General features: G+C 47.2%; 1 protein-coding gene across 1 annotated transcript; it reads left to right on the top strand.

Annotated features, from left to right (window-relative positions):
* The first annotated feature begins 1,831 nt into the window (after positions 1-1,831).
* Positions 1,832-9,798, top strand: LOC131924260 (serine protease inhibitor A3F-like). The gene is given in 5 exon segments (XM_059279531.1): positions 1,832-2,255; positions 2,258-2,437; positions 4,352-4,625; positions 8,504-8,654; positions 9,598-9,798. Coding segments are annotated over 5 exon segments (1,230 nt in total).
* Positions 9,799-16,826: the final 7,028 nt, after the last annotated feature.

Genomic DNA, 16,826 nt, shown 5'->3' on the forward strand with positions numbered 1-16,826 from the left:
GTAATGCCCGGGATTCTTTCTCTCTGGGGACAGAAAAGGTACCTTTACAGGAGTGAGTGCTACTGGTAATGACCTAAAGTCTTTATTTGGAGGGGTGAGGAGTAGTTCCTGGGACACTGGGTTAGAATCAGGGAACATTTCTGGGGTGCATATAAATCTTCTCTCCAGTCTGGGTCTTCATGTGTATGAAGATGTGGGTGCCATGGGCTATGCTCCTTCTGACCCTCCACCGGGAGGAAGTATTGAGACCTTGACTAATGCCAGGTGCAGCTGTAGGAACCAGAGGGAGACAGAAGAGTTACATAGTCCTTTTGGGGGTGGTGACACCCCTGCAGTGCTTACAGCAGAGAGGAGATGCCTTGGGGTCAGGGGCCCCACTTCCCCCACAGATCCGATGCCCAAGAAAAGGGACCACACCCTCTCCTAATAAGGAAAAGAAGGCTACAGCTCAGCCACTGAGCCAGGTCTCCTCCTCAAACGGACTCACCTCTTTTCTGTGGAAATATTTTTGATTTAAAATATGGTTGAATGTTTTCCAAATAAATGGTTGCTTCATTCTGACAATAAACACAGGGTAAAGTCAGCTGAAGTCCCTGGCCCCTCTTCAGGCATGTCACAGCCCTGGGGACCTGTGGCTCAGCTCCAACACCTCCCTCCCCTGCTCCCTCCATTCTCCTCCTACACTCTCCTGGTCTTCTCTCACCTCCATCTTCTCCTTGACTCCCTCATCTGATCCCCCTCCCTCCTCCAGTCCCCCCTCCTCTTCCCCCCACTGTCTCACTTCAGCCTCTTTTCCCACCTGGTCCTCTCTCCTCTGTTCTTCTTCCTCACTTTCCTATTCCTCTAGCATCTACGTTCTCCTCTGAACTCATCTACAGTGTGGACAGAGGCTAAGGTGGGTAGCAGTGTTTACCATGATCATCAGCCTTCAACTGTAGTTTTTATGATGCTCCCAGTCCAGGGATGTATGGAGGAGATGGCCCGCTGGACATTCCCTACAAATACCCACAATGCCCATAATAAGCCATACACTTTTACTAAGAGTGTAACCTTGGTCACTCAACAGCTGCCCAGACAGTTCTATGCATTTCTTTGCCCCACACAGACATCATAACAGTCAAAATGAAATCTGGTCCAGGCATCCACGACTGGAACACCATTCAATTTCCTTCCCATCAGGAGGCCTTCCAAGCTGAGATACAAACCTCCGTGTGCTATCCTGGCAGGGCTGAGAGCACCTTCCCCTATTGGTCCTTCTAATACCTGTTCTCACCAAGGCTTTGGCGCTGCACCAGTCATCTCCAGTGCTGCCCTCTGTTAACCCTTCACACTCCCAGAAACAGTCACAAGGTTCAGCCGAGAGCTGTGAGATTTCTTGGTGTGTCTGCTGCAGTTTGCGGTGGGCCTTGTGCTACAACACTGGTCTAAGGTTCCTTCCCTGCATCCAGAATAGAAGTTGGTGATGGGGTAGAGGACACAAGTGCAAAGGAGGAGATCCCGTGCTTTCTAATGACTCCTTATGCCAATCCAGAAGAGGAGAGGAGACATTCGGATTACATAAGGCTTGAACCCATCCTCAGGTTCTTCTCCTCCTTACCCAGTGACCCTGGCAAATCTCTTCAACCCTTTGAGCCTTGGTTCTCTATTGGGAATATTAGGTTCTCTATTAGGAATACTATCTGAGTGGCCAGAGCACCTCCCATGGATAGTCACAGAGGTAGCAGAGCAGGGACAGAGCACAGACCACATGGGAGGACAAGAAGATGGTTAGGGCAGCAAGTTACCCTCCCTAACAAAAGGATCTTTTCTTTTCAACCAGGAGAACAGAGTAATGGCTGAGATCTCCCCTGATGTCCTCTGCCAACCAGATGGCACATTGGGAAGGGACAATGCTGTCCAGGAAAACCCGAACAACAGGACACCAGTGGACAATCTAGCACTGACATCCACCAACACTGACTTCGCCTTCAGCCTCTACAAGGAGCTGGCTTTGAAGAATCCAGATAGAAATGTCGTCTTCTCTCCATTCAGCATCTCAACAGCCTTGGCCGTCCTGTCACTGGAGGCAAGGAGCAAAATCCTGGAAGAGATTCTAGGAGATCTCAAGTTCAGTCTCACAGAGACCCCTGAGACAGACATCCACTGGGGCTTTGGGTACCTTCTACACATGCTCAGCCAGCCAGGGGACCAGGTGAAGATCAGCATAGGCAGCATGACGTTTGTTGAAAAGCACCTGCAGATCCTGGCAGACTTCAAGGAAAGACAAGGGCACTGTACCAGGTCGAGGCCTCCATGACTGACTTCCAACAGCCTCATGAGGCCAAAAAGCTCATCAATGACTATGTGAGAAAAAAGGCCAAGGGGAAGATCAAGGAACTGATCTCAGACCTGGATGAGAGTACAGTAATGGTGCTGGTGAATTACATCTACTTTAAAGGTAAAGATGGTTGATGTTTCAGGGTTATATAGAAAGAGTGTTGGCTGTGTGTGCACCTTGTGTCCATACACTGACCACTGGGAAGGAAGTACTCATTGACTTAGAGACATGTGTGCCTAACTTCTTATTACTAACTGGCCTTACTTCTCTTCTGTGGTATTCTGGATGGTGGTTGAGTTTCCTGGTACTTACTCAACAGAACCCGTGAGCTCTCAGCCTAAGAGGACTCTTTTTGGCTGTGACTTAACCTTACTGACTAGCAGAATGCATAGCTTGCTTGTCCAGTCCTCCCTGAGTAGGGAGAAGCCATGGCTTCTCCCTGCAGAGACAGATCCCTAGGTCTGCCCACTCCAGAATTTCTAATCTGTTCTTGTAGAAGGTGTCCATCCCTGCTGGAGAGCCTCTATCTCTAGGAGAGTCCAGGTGGGCTGGAAACCTTTTACCTAAGGAGCATGGATACAGACACTTAAGGGGAAAGAGGCATAGCTAGTGAAGTACCATAGCTAGTAAAGAGCCCTTCTTGTATTCCTATGCAAGACCTCTCCCGTGATCCTTTCTGCACCAAGCTAGACCTGGGCATGGAAAAGCAGGTGGGGCAAAGCCATTAGAGAAGAAAGATCAGCCATGCAGTGTTCTGTGTTCAGTGTCTGGCTGCTTTGTGGAATTTTGCTTTTGTAAAACTAATACCTGGCAGCCTGGAAGGTTGCAGTGCACAACACTCACACCTGAGCCAGGGAATCTGGAGTTACAGAGCTAATGATTTGGGAAACTAGGCTGGAATTGCTTTGGGTAAGGGTTTTGGGATGGACATCCAGAGCCTACACTCATAAATCCTGCCTGATAGAGACCGTGGATTGACGCTATAACCCAGAAAATTATGTCTGATGAAAATCTTGATGTGACTAGACCTGGGGTGGATTTGAGGCTGGACATAGGATAGTCTAGGATACAGGAGAACATGCTCTGAGACTCTAGACAGAAGGTCAATTGACCATGGACAGAAGCAGATAGGAGGACAGAGGACAGGAGACCAGGATGACCCCAGAGCAGCTGTGCTCTGAGGAGAAGGGAAGCAGAGTGATGGCCTGGAGGATTAGTCTGCAGGGCCTGGCTCTCTCTGCTGGGCCCAGATCCCAAGCACCAAGGCTGCTTGGCTGCGAGCTGGGGATATATGTTTATGCTGTTGGATCCTGAGCCCAAGAAATTGTCAAAGTACCATGTCCCCTAGGGTATATTGCAGATGGTCACATGCACTTGGAATGTGCATAAAGTCTAAGTAGGGTATCTTTGATTCACGGAGGTGAACATGACCCGCAAGGGAGAAGAGGACTCATTACCAATGTCTTAGTCAACCAACTATTGGATCCTGGTAATCCAACTCTGGGAAGTTCCAGGGCCCTGGAGCTTGATTCTAAGCCCAATTTGGCTCTGGGCTCTGCCTTCCATTAGGTGTTTCACATTGATGAGCAACATTGACAGGTCACTGTCTGGAGGTTTCAGATTCTTCCTGTTTCTCTGGTAACCTGTCCCACAAGCAACTGCCTTCTAGACAGGGTTCCTCCTAAGGAAGAAGGGATCCCCAAATCTCCCCAGGCTCGGGTCTCACCACTTTTACTTTCATTTCTCTTTAAATCACCCATTCTCAGATCCCAGATTGTTTCCCAGGTTCCTCAAGGAGCCAGGCTTTGGTTTTGAGTTCCCTTTTCCAAACCAAGCCTGTGGATCACTTCTCATTCATAGTTCTGCATAGATCAAGGTTTTTCCAATCCAGATTATGCAAGCACCTAGGGATACTACACTCTATGTTGTTGAAGATGGATTGATTGTTCTCTTGATTCCGAAACTGGGCCAAAATGTGGTGGAGGTGGTGTCTCTCCTGTGTTGTTACATTCTGATAGCCTGCTCCATATTTAGGGAAATGGAAGACATCATTTAACCCTCGTGACACATTCGAGTCTGAGTTCCATTTGGACAAGAAGAGGTCTGTGAGGGTGCCCATAATGAACATTGAGGAACTGACCACACCCTACTTCCAGGATGAGGATCTGTCCTGCTCTGTGGTAGAGCTGAAGTACACAGGCAATGCCAGGGCCCTGTTCATCCTCCCTGATGACGGCAAGATGCATCAGGTGGAAGCCAGCTTGCAAACAGAGACCCTGAGGAAGTGGAAGGACACTCTGAGGCCCAGGTGTGTGTCCAAAGGAACCAGAGATGGTCTGGCTCCCTATCCTGCTGCTGGTTTGAGGTCCAGTGTCCCTGTCCCTCAGAGTCCCACTTACCATTCAGTGTATTACCTGGGGAGTCAGCAGGGACAGGTGGAGTGTAGCTGACTTCCTTTCTAAACTTGATAGTTGAGGCAAATTTTAATGTCTTTTTTGTTGTTCACAAGATGAGATCACCTAGAGCAGGAGCTGAGGATTTCTCTGTGTCCAACAGTCTGTAATTATAGGGAATCTTGATGGGTTTGGGGATGCAGAGGAGAGTAAGGTTGAGATGAGATCAGCTCTGAGAATCAGCTCTGCTCTGTGTAGCCATCTCATCCCCTCATCACTCATTCATTCACCATTCATGGAATGATGACTTGAAGACCTATGTGCTGTGCTCGAATTTAGACCCTGAGAGGGTATCAGAAACTCAAGTACATAATTTCTTATCCTCACAGGCTCACCTTGAAATTGAAGAGGAGAGAGTAGGTGATTGAAAATACAATTAATCATTATTTGACTAGTTAAAAAGCAAGAAGCAGTGATGTTTTAAAAAAGGGGGGGAGTGTCCAAGGATAAGGAAAGCTGGAGTCAGAAGGAGTGTGCAATTTTAAATAGAATGATCATTAGATGAAGTCTGAGGGTCCACATGACAGCGAAGTACTGCATTTTGAGGATCTTGGAAAAAAGCATTCTTGGTAAGGGAACTACTAGTTCCAAGTCTCATCACCTGCCCCTGTGAAAACTCTGTGGCATTGATGGTTAGTTAATGCATTAGGAAAGAAAAATCAAGTGGTCTAGGATGGATGGAAAGAGGGCTGCTCTCCTGTGAGAGGGCTGTCTGTGGAGAGGCGCCCTAGTGAAAAGGTGGGTTGTGTGGCAACGAGTCCAGTGACTCTTACATTTCTCTTTTTCATTCTCAGGGTGATCGATGATCTCTACATGCCCAAGTTCTCCATCTCCACTGACTACAACCTGGAGAACAGCCTTCCACAGCTGTTCTCTGGGCATCAGGGAAGTCTTCTTCACAATGGCTGACCTGTCTGGGATCACAGGGGCCAAGGACCTGAGAGTCTCTCCGGTAAGTCAAGAAACACTGGGTGGTTCTCACTGGGTGCCAGAATATGTATGCTGAAAACCAGGTGGCAAGAGGAGATGGTAAATGTGTGAGAAAGCCTGCATTGTGAAATTACCTCATCTTGGGAGAGCTGGATTTCAACCTAGATACTCCTGCTGGAGAGCATGCTGCCAATCCCTCCTCTCTCCCCTGAACATAACTTCACCCAGGAGCCCAGGGTGGGGAAAAAGACCGTGCTTGATGTTAGACCACCATAGGCACCGACCTGTGCTGCAGTGCAGATACCACCCACAATCCACTGCAGGGCAAATCTCATCCAGCCTCAGCTTATTCACTGCAGAGCTGACCCAGTACTTCCTGAGGAGCACACAGAATACTAGCAGGAAGGAAATAACAAGGGATGATTGGCAGTTGTGATGAAAAGCTTAAGAGTAGGAGAGAAGATTCCTTAGGACCCCACACTACATTCCCCGATGCACAGATCGGCATTGCCTTCTGTCTCTCCAGTGACAACTCTGACCTCTGGGTGCAAATCTGTACAAAAAGGACATGGCATTTTAATAAAGAGAAGCCATGCCCTGTGTATTGTAGTTGTATGTCCCAAGGAGGCTGGAGCAGGAGGGATGCTGAAGCCCGCTCTTGCTGACAGCACACTGGCTGTTCACTGTGGGTCTCCTGAGAAGCTGCCTGTGGAGTAAAGACTGGCATTGCCTACACCCATACCCCAGTTTGAGGATGGGTTTGAGGGCAACACAGATTCTCAGAGACTGAGCAGACCCAGAGCATGCCTCATCTCACACCCTGAGCAGAGGCTTGGAAACACCAGGGGTAGAGCTCACTGTAGGAACAAACCATTTCACCAGCAGCTGAGGCCAGCAGTGGATGCTTGCTCCAGGGATCTCCTCTGCTGCCTTCCCTACTCTCCAGTGAGTGATGTCTTTCTCCTACAGGTGGTCCACAAGGCTGTGCCGGATGTGGCTGAGACAGGCACTAAGCAGTAGCCACCACAAAAGTCAAAGTGGTCCCTTGTTGTGCAGGTGAGTGAGCAGGGAGAGGGCATAAAGATAGATTCCAAGCTCAAAAACATTAGCAGGTGCTCCCAAGAGGCCTGAGAGCCTGTCACTCACAGTTCAAGGCTCCTGTGCATGTAGGAGTCATGAAGTTAGTCAAGGTCACTGTCCAAGCCAGGTATACAAAACCAATCAGAGCACGGAGTCCAAGATGTACACACCCACATGCAGACTGCCTCCTGGGCTCCTGGGCAGAAGCCTCTCCACTTGGGAAGCTCTAGCCTCACTTAGGGTTGGAGATTTTGTCCAGAAAGAGGGTCATCTGAGTAATCGTTTCAGAGACAAACATTCTGTGTGGCCCCAAACTATGGAGTCAGTGGAGGGAAAGTTGCCTCCACTCCACCTGTCCTTGTGGACTCTGGAACCATTACACTCATGCTAGAGAGACTCTGGGGGACAGGGACACTGGGCCTCAGGCCAACAGCAGAATGGAGAGCCAGACCAGCTCTGGTTCCTATGGACATACACCTAGACCTCATAGAGTCCTCCCACTTCCTCAGGGTCTCTGGTTGCAAACTGGCTTCCACCTGCTGCATCCTGCCCTCATCAGGGAGGATGAACAGGGCACTGGCATTGCCTCTGTACTTCAGCTCCACCACAGAGTAGGGCAGATCATCATCCTGGAAGTAGCGTGTGGTGAGAAACTTATGGTGCATCATGGGCACCTTCACAGACCTCTTCTTGTCCAAGTAGAAGTCAGACTCATGTGTGAAATGAGGCTCAAAGATTCTTTTCCGTTTCCCTAAATGTGGGGCAGGCCATCAGATTGTACCATTAGCAGAGAGACTCCACCTCCACGCCATTTCTGCCCAAATTCTCACTCTTGACAGAAATCAACCCATCTTCAACAACCTAGAGTGCCCCTTACTGGTTACATAATCTAGATTAGAAATAAACATTAACAAATGTAGAACTATAAATGAGAAGTGATCCACAGGCTTGGTTTGGAAAGGGGAACTCAAAACCAAAGCTTCTCTACATGAGATATCTGAAAAATGGCCAGGGACTCCTCCCTCTTCTTAGGAAATGCTGTCCTGAACAAGTTGTGCTCTGTGCTTAGTCTGGACGTGTGCAGATGGGATGACTTCTGGTAGTGTGCATTTAGAAGCTCCAGGAGGTAGAACCAATTCCTGAAGGTGGTAAACAACAAGCCCACTGGATTGCCTTTATGGCTTTCTGTTTCTCTAATCATTTAATGGTGAGTGTGGAACAGGAACGAAATTAGAGTTAAAAAGACAGGGCATAAGTCCTGTGTGTCTTTGGGTAGGGTTGCAGCTAACATTTAACCTATACTTTCTAATTCATTTTGAAAAGAACACATCTCTATGTCTGTGCTCCCTGATTTCTTTAGGGAAACACACATTAACAAAGACTTGCCTCAATGCTGACAGAACCCCACCTGCATCTATATAACCAACTGTCCCGCCTGGCAGCAAGGGATATGTTCAAATAGAGACTCCATTTTGTAGATCTGGAAGAAAAGCATTCTCCTCAGAGGAACAGGAAGTACCAAGCTATGTTACCTGGCCCCTGTAAACACTCTCAGGCACTGATAGATAATTAATGCATTTGAAGAGCAAATCACATGGTCTAGACATGGATGGAAAGAGGGCTACTCTCCAGTGAGAGGGCTGTCTCTGGTTACCCAGCTATAAGGTACATTAATGGAGCAACAGAGTCGATTGACTTTTATATTTCTCTTTTTCATTCTCAGGAAGATCAATGATCTCTACATGCCCAAGTTCTCCATCTCCACTGACTACAGCTTGAAGAAAATCCTTCCACACCTGGGCATCAACGAAGTCTTCTCCTCACAGGCTGACCTGTCTGGGATCACAGAGGCTAAGGACCTGAGAGTCTCTCAGGTAAGCCAAGACACACTGGGTAGTTCACTTTGGTGCCTGAATGTGGATGGTGAAGGACAAGTCGTGTGTGGGGAATGGTAAATGTGTGAGAAAGCCTGCATTTCTGAGATTCCCTCATCCTGGAAGAGCTGGATTACAGCCTAAATACTCCTGCTGGATATCATGCAGCCAGTCCTTCCTGTACCCCCTGAGCATAATCTCACCTAGGAGCCTATGGTGGGAAAAAGCCTGTGCTTGGTCTTAGACCACCTAGGCATGACCCTGTGCTGCAGTGCGGATACCACCCACATTCTGCTGCAGCGCGAATCATTTCCAGTCTCAGCTTTTTCACTGCAGAGCTGGCCAGGATTTCTTGACTAGCACACAGAATGGTAGTAGTAAAGGAAATAACAAGGAATGAATGGCAATTGAGATGAAAAGCTTAAGAATAGGTGAGAAGATGCCTTAGATCCCACATTACGTTCCTAGACACACAGCCTGGGATAGCCTAATGCTCTGTCCAGTGCCCACTGAGAGGCCTGAGCTCAGACCTGTACCAGCAGGGCATGCCATTCTGGGAATGAGAAGCAATGTCCTATGCAGCGCTGTTGTATTTACCAAGGAGGATTGAGTAGCAAGGATGTGGAAACCTGCACTGGCTGCCAGCACGCTTGCTGTTCTCTGTGGATCTCCTGATAAGCTGTCTTGGGGGTAATGACTTGTTCTACCTACACCCATCCTCCAGTTTGTAGGGTTTTTTAGGACAACACAGATTCTCAGAGAATGATCAGACCTAGGGCATGCCTCCTCTCACACCCTGAGCAGACACTTGGAAACATCAGGAGTGGAGCTCACAGTAGAACAACATCTTCATCAGCAACTGAGGCCAGCTGTGGATGCTTGCTCCAGGAATCTCCTCTCCTGCCCTCCCTGGTCTCCAGTGAGTGATGTCTTTCTCCTACAGGTGGTCCACAAGGCTGTGCTGGACGTGGCTGAGACAGGCACAGAAGCAGCTGCCACCATGGGTTGGAGTTCTGTGGGATCAGCTCTAATTTTGAACCCTCTGAGAGTGTATTTCAACAGGCCATTCCTGGTGATTATCTCTGACACAAATACTCAGACTCCACTCTTTATGGCCAAAGTCACAAATCCCAAGGGAAACTAAAATTTCCCATGTGGTGAGACTTGTTCCTGGGAGCCAGGAATTGAGCCTGTATGTGGGTCTCTATGTGCATTTTGGCCTCCATGCTCTGACTGGCTGTGGCATGCCTGGACTGGACAGTGACAGTGATTAACTGTATGACTCCCTCATGGACAGGGGACTGGGGACAGTCAAATGTCAGGTTCCCTGTCCTCTGACAGCACTGGCTCACATTCCTGAGCCTGAAATCTGTCTTTGTGTTTCTCCCTGCTGCCTGTCCTGTATCTGCCTCTACACAAAAGCCTGGGCCCTGGCAGGTAGGATCAGTTCCTAGCCAGGCTCTGGTTATGTCTGCCTTCAGCTTCCGCAGGCTTGATGGGACTATGCAAACCTAGAGGCCAACCTCAGCCCCAGCACTGAGAAGGAAACCTGCCACCTTGAGTCTATTTCCAGCATCTGGGCCCACTGTGTGCCCAGTTCCTGCCTCACACTTTCCCTCTTCCAGGCTGTGCCACCCACTGTCCCTTGCAGGGGTGCCCTGCCCACATCTGGCACAGTTTTTGGATCTCTCATTCCTGCAGCTCTTGGAGTCGGTTGGAAAGACCAGCTCCTTTCCCCCTAGAACACCTAGGGCAGTGGAGTCTTTTTCTAGGCACCCACTGACCAACTTCACACAACAGATGGACATGTCCACCTTCCTCACCCAAAATGCAGTGCTTTGAGCAAAAGATCAATAAACACATAACTGCTCAGAAAGTGTCCAGGCAGTGTTCACTCAGCTCCTTTTGGCAGGGGTGTACCCTCTAGTGACCACAGAGTAGTAGAGATTGTCACTCACAGTCTGTGACTCCTATGATGGACATCTGACCTACATGTTATTATCAGTCCTTTTTATGGATGAGGAAACAGAGGTACAGAGAAGCTTAGTTCTTTCCCATGGCCTCACAGCTAGACAATATGTCTGGCAGGATGTTCTTCAAGTGTCCTGATGTCACAGGAACAGTTTTCACCTAGCAGGGGTTCTATGCATAGGCATCACCACGGTGGTGTGAAGGTGGATCATGAAACAAGGCTCTGATGCTTCACAGAGAGCTTCCAAAAGAGTCTATGGATCATGTGACCTATATGCTGTGGGAGAGTAGGATGAGAAGGCAGTCAGGTGACCAGAAAGAATGCTTTGGGCAGGACAAAGAACTATGGAGGCATTTTAAGAATCGTGGTGGGTTTAAGTAAAAGAAGAAACAGCCATTGGATTGCCAAGAGCCTGCACCTGTGAGAATTCTCAAATGACTCAGAACTACAGAGAACTTTAAGGGGTGAGTCACTGTTCCTGCCTTGGGAAACTCATAACTCTGTGTGGCAATAGGGCAGAGAACTGCTCTGGGTAAATATGGGGATTTTCACTGAAGGCAGTTTCATGGAACATCAGGCCACATAGTAGAGGAGAGTAGGTGATTTATCTCAAGGATTAACTGGTTTGTTGCCCAGACAGAGGATGAGAGGAGGTCACAGAGCATTTAGGTTGGGGTGCTGGGTGTCCGTGGAGAATCTGTGAGCTCTGAAACACTGCTGGAGGCCTGCACAGACAGGGAAAATTGTTCACTCAGTTTGAGACACACTTGAGTCTTGAGACACCTAAAAACACACAATGCATAGGTGGACTCATTGTTACAGAGAATTACAGCCTGGAGGCTCACACACAGGATTCTCTTCCACAGTGTGCACTAAGGTATTACTCCATGAGGACCATGGAGAGATAAGAACGGGACCCATGTATTGAAAATGGCCATGTCCCAACAAATCCAATGTGTCCAACAGTCAGTCAAGGCCCTGAGTTCACCACCTCATGCACTCCATGATCACTTACAGGCCTCAGCTGCAGTCCTGCATCTTTCCTGGCTTCAGCATAGATATCTAAAGAGCCTGGCGCTGAGTACTTCTCATACTGCCTGTGAACTGTTTCCAGAAGTGTTGGCCGAGTCTGAGTCCATCTCTTAAGGGAGTCTAGGACACAGATGTCAGGGTTTCACTTTTGCCCATTCTATGAGAGTTCCCCCAGGATTTGGCCAGCAAATGTTGCCAGGGTGATGAACTCTCTACAGGGACCACGGTGTGCAATAGAGGTAGCAGACTGTGAGGGGAAGAGGTTTACAGTAGTGATCTCAGACACCTGTGCTCCAAACTAAAACCAGGACAAGGTACCTAAGGATAACCCCACCTAGATGTGAGGACCCCCAAGGGGTAGCCACTGTGAAGTGCCTGATTTGAAGATCATAGCATGATTCCAGAGCCTTCTGAGAGGATATTGAGCTGCCATCCAGCTGGCTGCCTCCATCTGTTTTCTGTTGTTGTTACTGAGGCCACAGAGCAGACAGTAGATAGAGGGATATGTCAGTTAGCCTTATGTCACTGGGACAGCACATTAAGACAACCCACTGAGGGAAGCAAAGGTTTGGTTTGAATCACAGTTTCAGAGAGTGCAGGCCGGGGTCTGCTGGCCTCTTTGCGTTGGGCCTGAGGCAAGTCAAGCTTTGTGCATCTAAAGACACTATCAAGAGGAAGAAGGATGGGGACATGGCCAGGTGGGTAGAGTGTTCCCACGCCACACACACACATTAGGGCCAGATTTTTATGCTCTGAAACTAAAGTAAAAAAAAACAAGTTGGGTCACATGAACTTGTGATCCCAGCTCTGGGGCAGTGGAGACAGGTGGATCCCTAGGGCTCCATGGGGAGCCAACCTAGGCAATTCAGTGTCTTTAAGGCCTATAAAGAGACCCTGTCCTGAGCTTTTCTACAATGACTGATGGAAGCAGATGCAGAGATCCACAGCCAGGCGCCAGGCAGAGCTCCTGGTGTCCAGTCAGGGAGAGAGAAGAGGGAATCTATGAGCAAATGCATCAGGATCATGATGGGGAAACCTGCAGAGATGGCCAAACCAAACTAGTGGGAACCCAAGAAATTTGAATCAACAGATGTGGAGCCTGCATGGGACTGGGCTGGGCCCTCTACATGGCAAGACAGTTGTATAGCTTGACCTTCTTGGGGAGTCCCCTGGCAGTAGGATTAGAATCTATACCTTGTGCATGAGCGGGCTTTTTAGAGCCCACTACCTATGATGGAACACCTCACACAGACTTGAGAAAGGTGGAGGGGCTTAGAATTGCCTCTACTGGATGTGCCTCCTCATGGGAGGCCTTGCCTTTCTGTTGGGGAGAGTGGGGAACAGGTTGGGACAGGGAATCTGGGGGGGAGGAAAGAGGAGGATCATTGATTGGTGTATAAAATGAAAGGAAAAATTATTTTAATAAAAAGGGAGAGAGAGAATCCCTGTCCTAAAACCAAGCTGAATGAAGAATGACAGTTGAGGTTGACCTCTGACCTTCATACGGACGTGAACATCGATGCACACATACACATTCACAAACACACAGAACCACATAAAGTACGTGTTCAAGGAGAAAGAGAAGAGGACTAGAGAGCTAGCTTAGTGGTGGAATGCTGGCTTGGCTTGTAGATGTGAAGTTTAGATTCCCCAGTACTGTGAGAGTGAGGAGACAAGCCCCAGCATGAGAGAACATGTCTGCAGTTCAGGCATCTGTACCTAGAATTCTGGTGAACTCAAACAGTTGGATAACAAAGCCATCCTTCATACCACCAGGAAGTCTGTATGGTTCCTCAGCTGTTACATCAGTGTGTCCTCACAGCCAGGCTGGGTATGGGTCAGCAGGGACCAAAGCTGTGGTGATGGAGAGGATGAACACCATCTGGCTAGTCTGGATCACACTCCTGGCTTGGCTCAGCATTAACTGGTGTCTGTCTCTGGGATCCTGCACAGTAGGCAGTCAACACTGGGGGACACCTCAGCAGGTGCTGTGAAGAGGCAACAGGGTCTTAGGCATGAAGGACAGAGCAGCAGTAGTGACCTTTGTGGTGTCTGTGGGGAGAGAAAGAGAAGAGCAGGAAGAGGGGCTTCTGCCTAGGGAAGATTCCACAGTGAGACACTGCTGAGGTGTTGAAATGATGCACATGAGGTAGTTATTGACAACAACACTAGTAAGCCAAAAATAATTTAAGTCCTTTTATTAATGATCAGACCAAGAATGAGCTCATGTCTTTTAAAAGGTTATAGGTGCTCAAGCTCAGGGACACAGAATGTTTAAGGGCAAAACCACAAAGACCATAATTTAATTACAAGTTAGATATAGTTCAGATTATGCTGAAATGTTCTTTGTTGACAGAATAGAGTACTCATCTCAATTATAATATGACAAAATAATTTTGAATTATAGCATCTTTATTTATTGTGGTTTTCTCACTTGTTCTGGTTGATTCTTCTGCACCATGGATGTATCCATAGAAATCTGAAATACATGTGAAGGCAGACATGACTGTGGTGGGGAACAGAGAGGGTTGAGAACTGTGTGAGGAAACACAAGATGGAGTCAGAGCATGAAGGACTTACCTTAGTCATTTCAATGTGTGCCTGCATGTTGCCTTCTGACATGTCTGTCCTTACTCTCTCTCTTGGTCCAAAGGACTAAGAGGGAGACTGGTCTCCTCTCACGAATCTGATGATGCAGAGTAAATTGCTCCGATATGCACAACTTGAAATAATAAACATGGAATATCTCACAGTGTCAGGCACCCATGAGGAACCAGGCTGGGTGGTTCTTCCTCAAGGCCTCTCGTGAGTAACACTGTTGGCTGAAGACTTGACACATGCTGGAGGTTCCATGTCCAAGTTTGCTCTCATGATTTTCTTTTTCCTCTGGTACTATAAACTGAACCAGGGTATTGTGTTTTCTGGGCAAGCCCCAGACCACTGAGCTAACCCCCAGCCTCTCACGGCTTATAATGGAAAATCTCTCTCAACCTACTCAAAGGGCTGCTCAGTTAGGCAAGTGCCTCAAGACAGGAGGGAAGCTTCTCCACAGGCTCAAGATGGTATCTGCTGGCATTCTTAGCTTTTGGATTGAAGCTGTTTGTCTGCTAAGTGAATAGACTCTATTGTCACAAGGTTTAGTTCTGACACAGAGGGAGGAAACATGGCTGTTCCAGAGAGTCAGCACTTAGCCCCTGAGAAGTTCATTAGCCTCTGACCTGCAGTGTTCCCATCTCTCTACAGTACTGAAATTCAGATTAGCCAGCCAGGCTCTGCAGACACAGATTCCTTTAGGAGTTTTCCTTCACTGCCAGACAAGGCAGCTTCCCTCCAGAAGTCTGAGAGCCAAAGAGGTGAGAGTGAGTCTCTATTTAGAATATGCCCATTGCTGCCAGACAGGATGGTTACACAGATGTACATGGGGTTCTGTCAGGATCCAGGCATGTGTTTATTAATGTGTGAGTTTCCATAAAGAAATCAAGGAGCATGGAAATAAAGTTGTTGTATTCTTTTTGAAGTTACTTAGAAAGTCTAGGACAAAGTGGATCAAAGACCTCAACACATATCCAGTTACACTAAACTTAATAGAAGAGAAAGTAGGAAGTACTCTTGAACGCATTGGCACAGGAGATCACTTCCTAAATATAACACCAGCAGCCCAGACATTGAGCACAACAATTAATAAATGGGACCACATGAAACTGAAAAGCTTTTTTAGGGCAAAAGACACCGTCAATAAGACAAAAAGACAGCCTATAGAATGGGAAAAGACCTTCACCAACCCCACATCTGACAGAGGACTGATCTCCAAAATATATAAAGAACTCAAACTAGACATTAAAATACTGAACAATCCAATTAAAAAATGGGCTAAAGAACTAAACAGAATTCTCAAAAGAAGAATCACAAATGGCTGAAAGACTTTTAAAGAAATGCTCAACATTCTTAATCATCAGAGAAATGCAAATCAAAACGACTCTGAGATACTACCTTACCTTGTCAGAATGGCTAAGATCAAAAAACATCAATGACAGTCAATGTTGGAGAGGATGCGGAGTAAAGGGAGCACTCCTCCACTGTTGATGAGAATGGAAATTTGTACAATTACTGTGGAAATCAGTATTGCGGTTTCTCAGAAAATTGGGAATCGATCTACTTCAAGACCCAGCCATACCACTCTTGGGCATATACCCAAGGACTGCTCAATCATACCACAAAGATACATGCTCAAATATGTTCATAGCAGCACTATTCATAATAGCCAGAACCTGGAAACAACCTAGATGCCCGTCAACTGAAGAATGGATTAAGAAAATGTGGTACGTATACACAATGGAGTACTACTCAGCAGAGAAAAACAATGACAGCATGAAATTTGCAGGCAAATGGATAGAACTAGAAAATATCATCCTGAGTGAGGTTACCCAAACCCAGAAAGACAAAAACGGTATGTACTCACTCACAAGTGGATTCTAGATATAAAGCAAAGAAGAATCAGACTGCAACCCACAGAACCAGGGAGGCTATATAGCAGGGGGGACCCTAGGATGACCGTGGCTTATAAGTAGTTTTGGTTTTACTCAATTCCTGGGCAAGCCACAACGAAACATTTCACAAATAGGATAAGAATTTATACTATATCAAGTTGATAATAAAAAAATAAATAAATAAAATGGGAAAAAAATAAAAAAACAAATGAGTAAAAAAGAACTAATTTAAGGGGCTAGAGAGATGGCTCAGAGGTTAAGAGCACTGGCTCCACTTTCAGAGAACCCAGGTTCAATTACCCGCACCCACGTGGCAGCTCACAGCTGTCTGTAACTCCAATTCCAGGGGATCTGACACCTTCACACCAATGCACATAAAATAAAGTTGAACAAATTATTTTTTAAAAAAGGACTAATTTAAAATAAAAAAAAGAAAAGAAAAAAAGAAAGTCTAGGACAACTATTATCTGCATCCCTACCTGGTGGCAAGTTCGGCTTGTGCCCTGTCTTTTTATCTCTGATTTCTGCCCAGTTTCACACTGACCATTAAACAATTAGAGAAACAGATAGCCAGAATGGCAATCCAGTGGGCTTGTCATTTAGACAAAGTTAGGGGATTTTCCCATCAGGATGTGGTTCTGCCTCCTGGAGTTCTAAATGCACATTACCAGGAATCATGCC

Source organism: Peromyscus eremicus, chromosome 14 (genome assembly GCF_949786415.1).
Source record: "Peromyscus eremicus chromosome 14, PerEre_H2_v1, whole genome shotgun sequence".
Classification (NCBI taxonomy): domain Eukaryota; kingdom Metazoa; phylum Chordata; class Mammalia; order Rodentia; family Cricetidae; genus Peromyscus; species Peromyscus eremicus.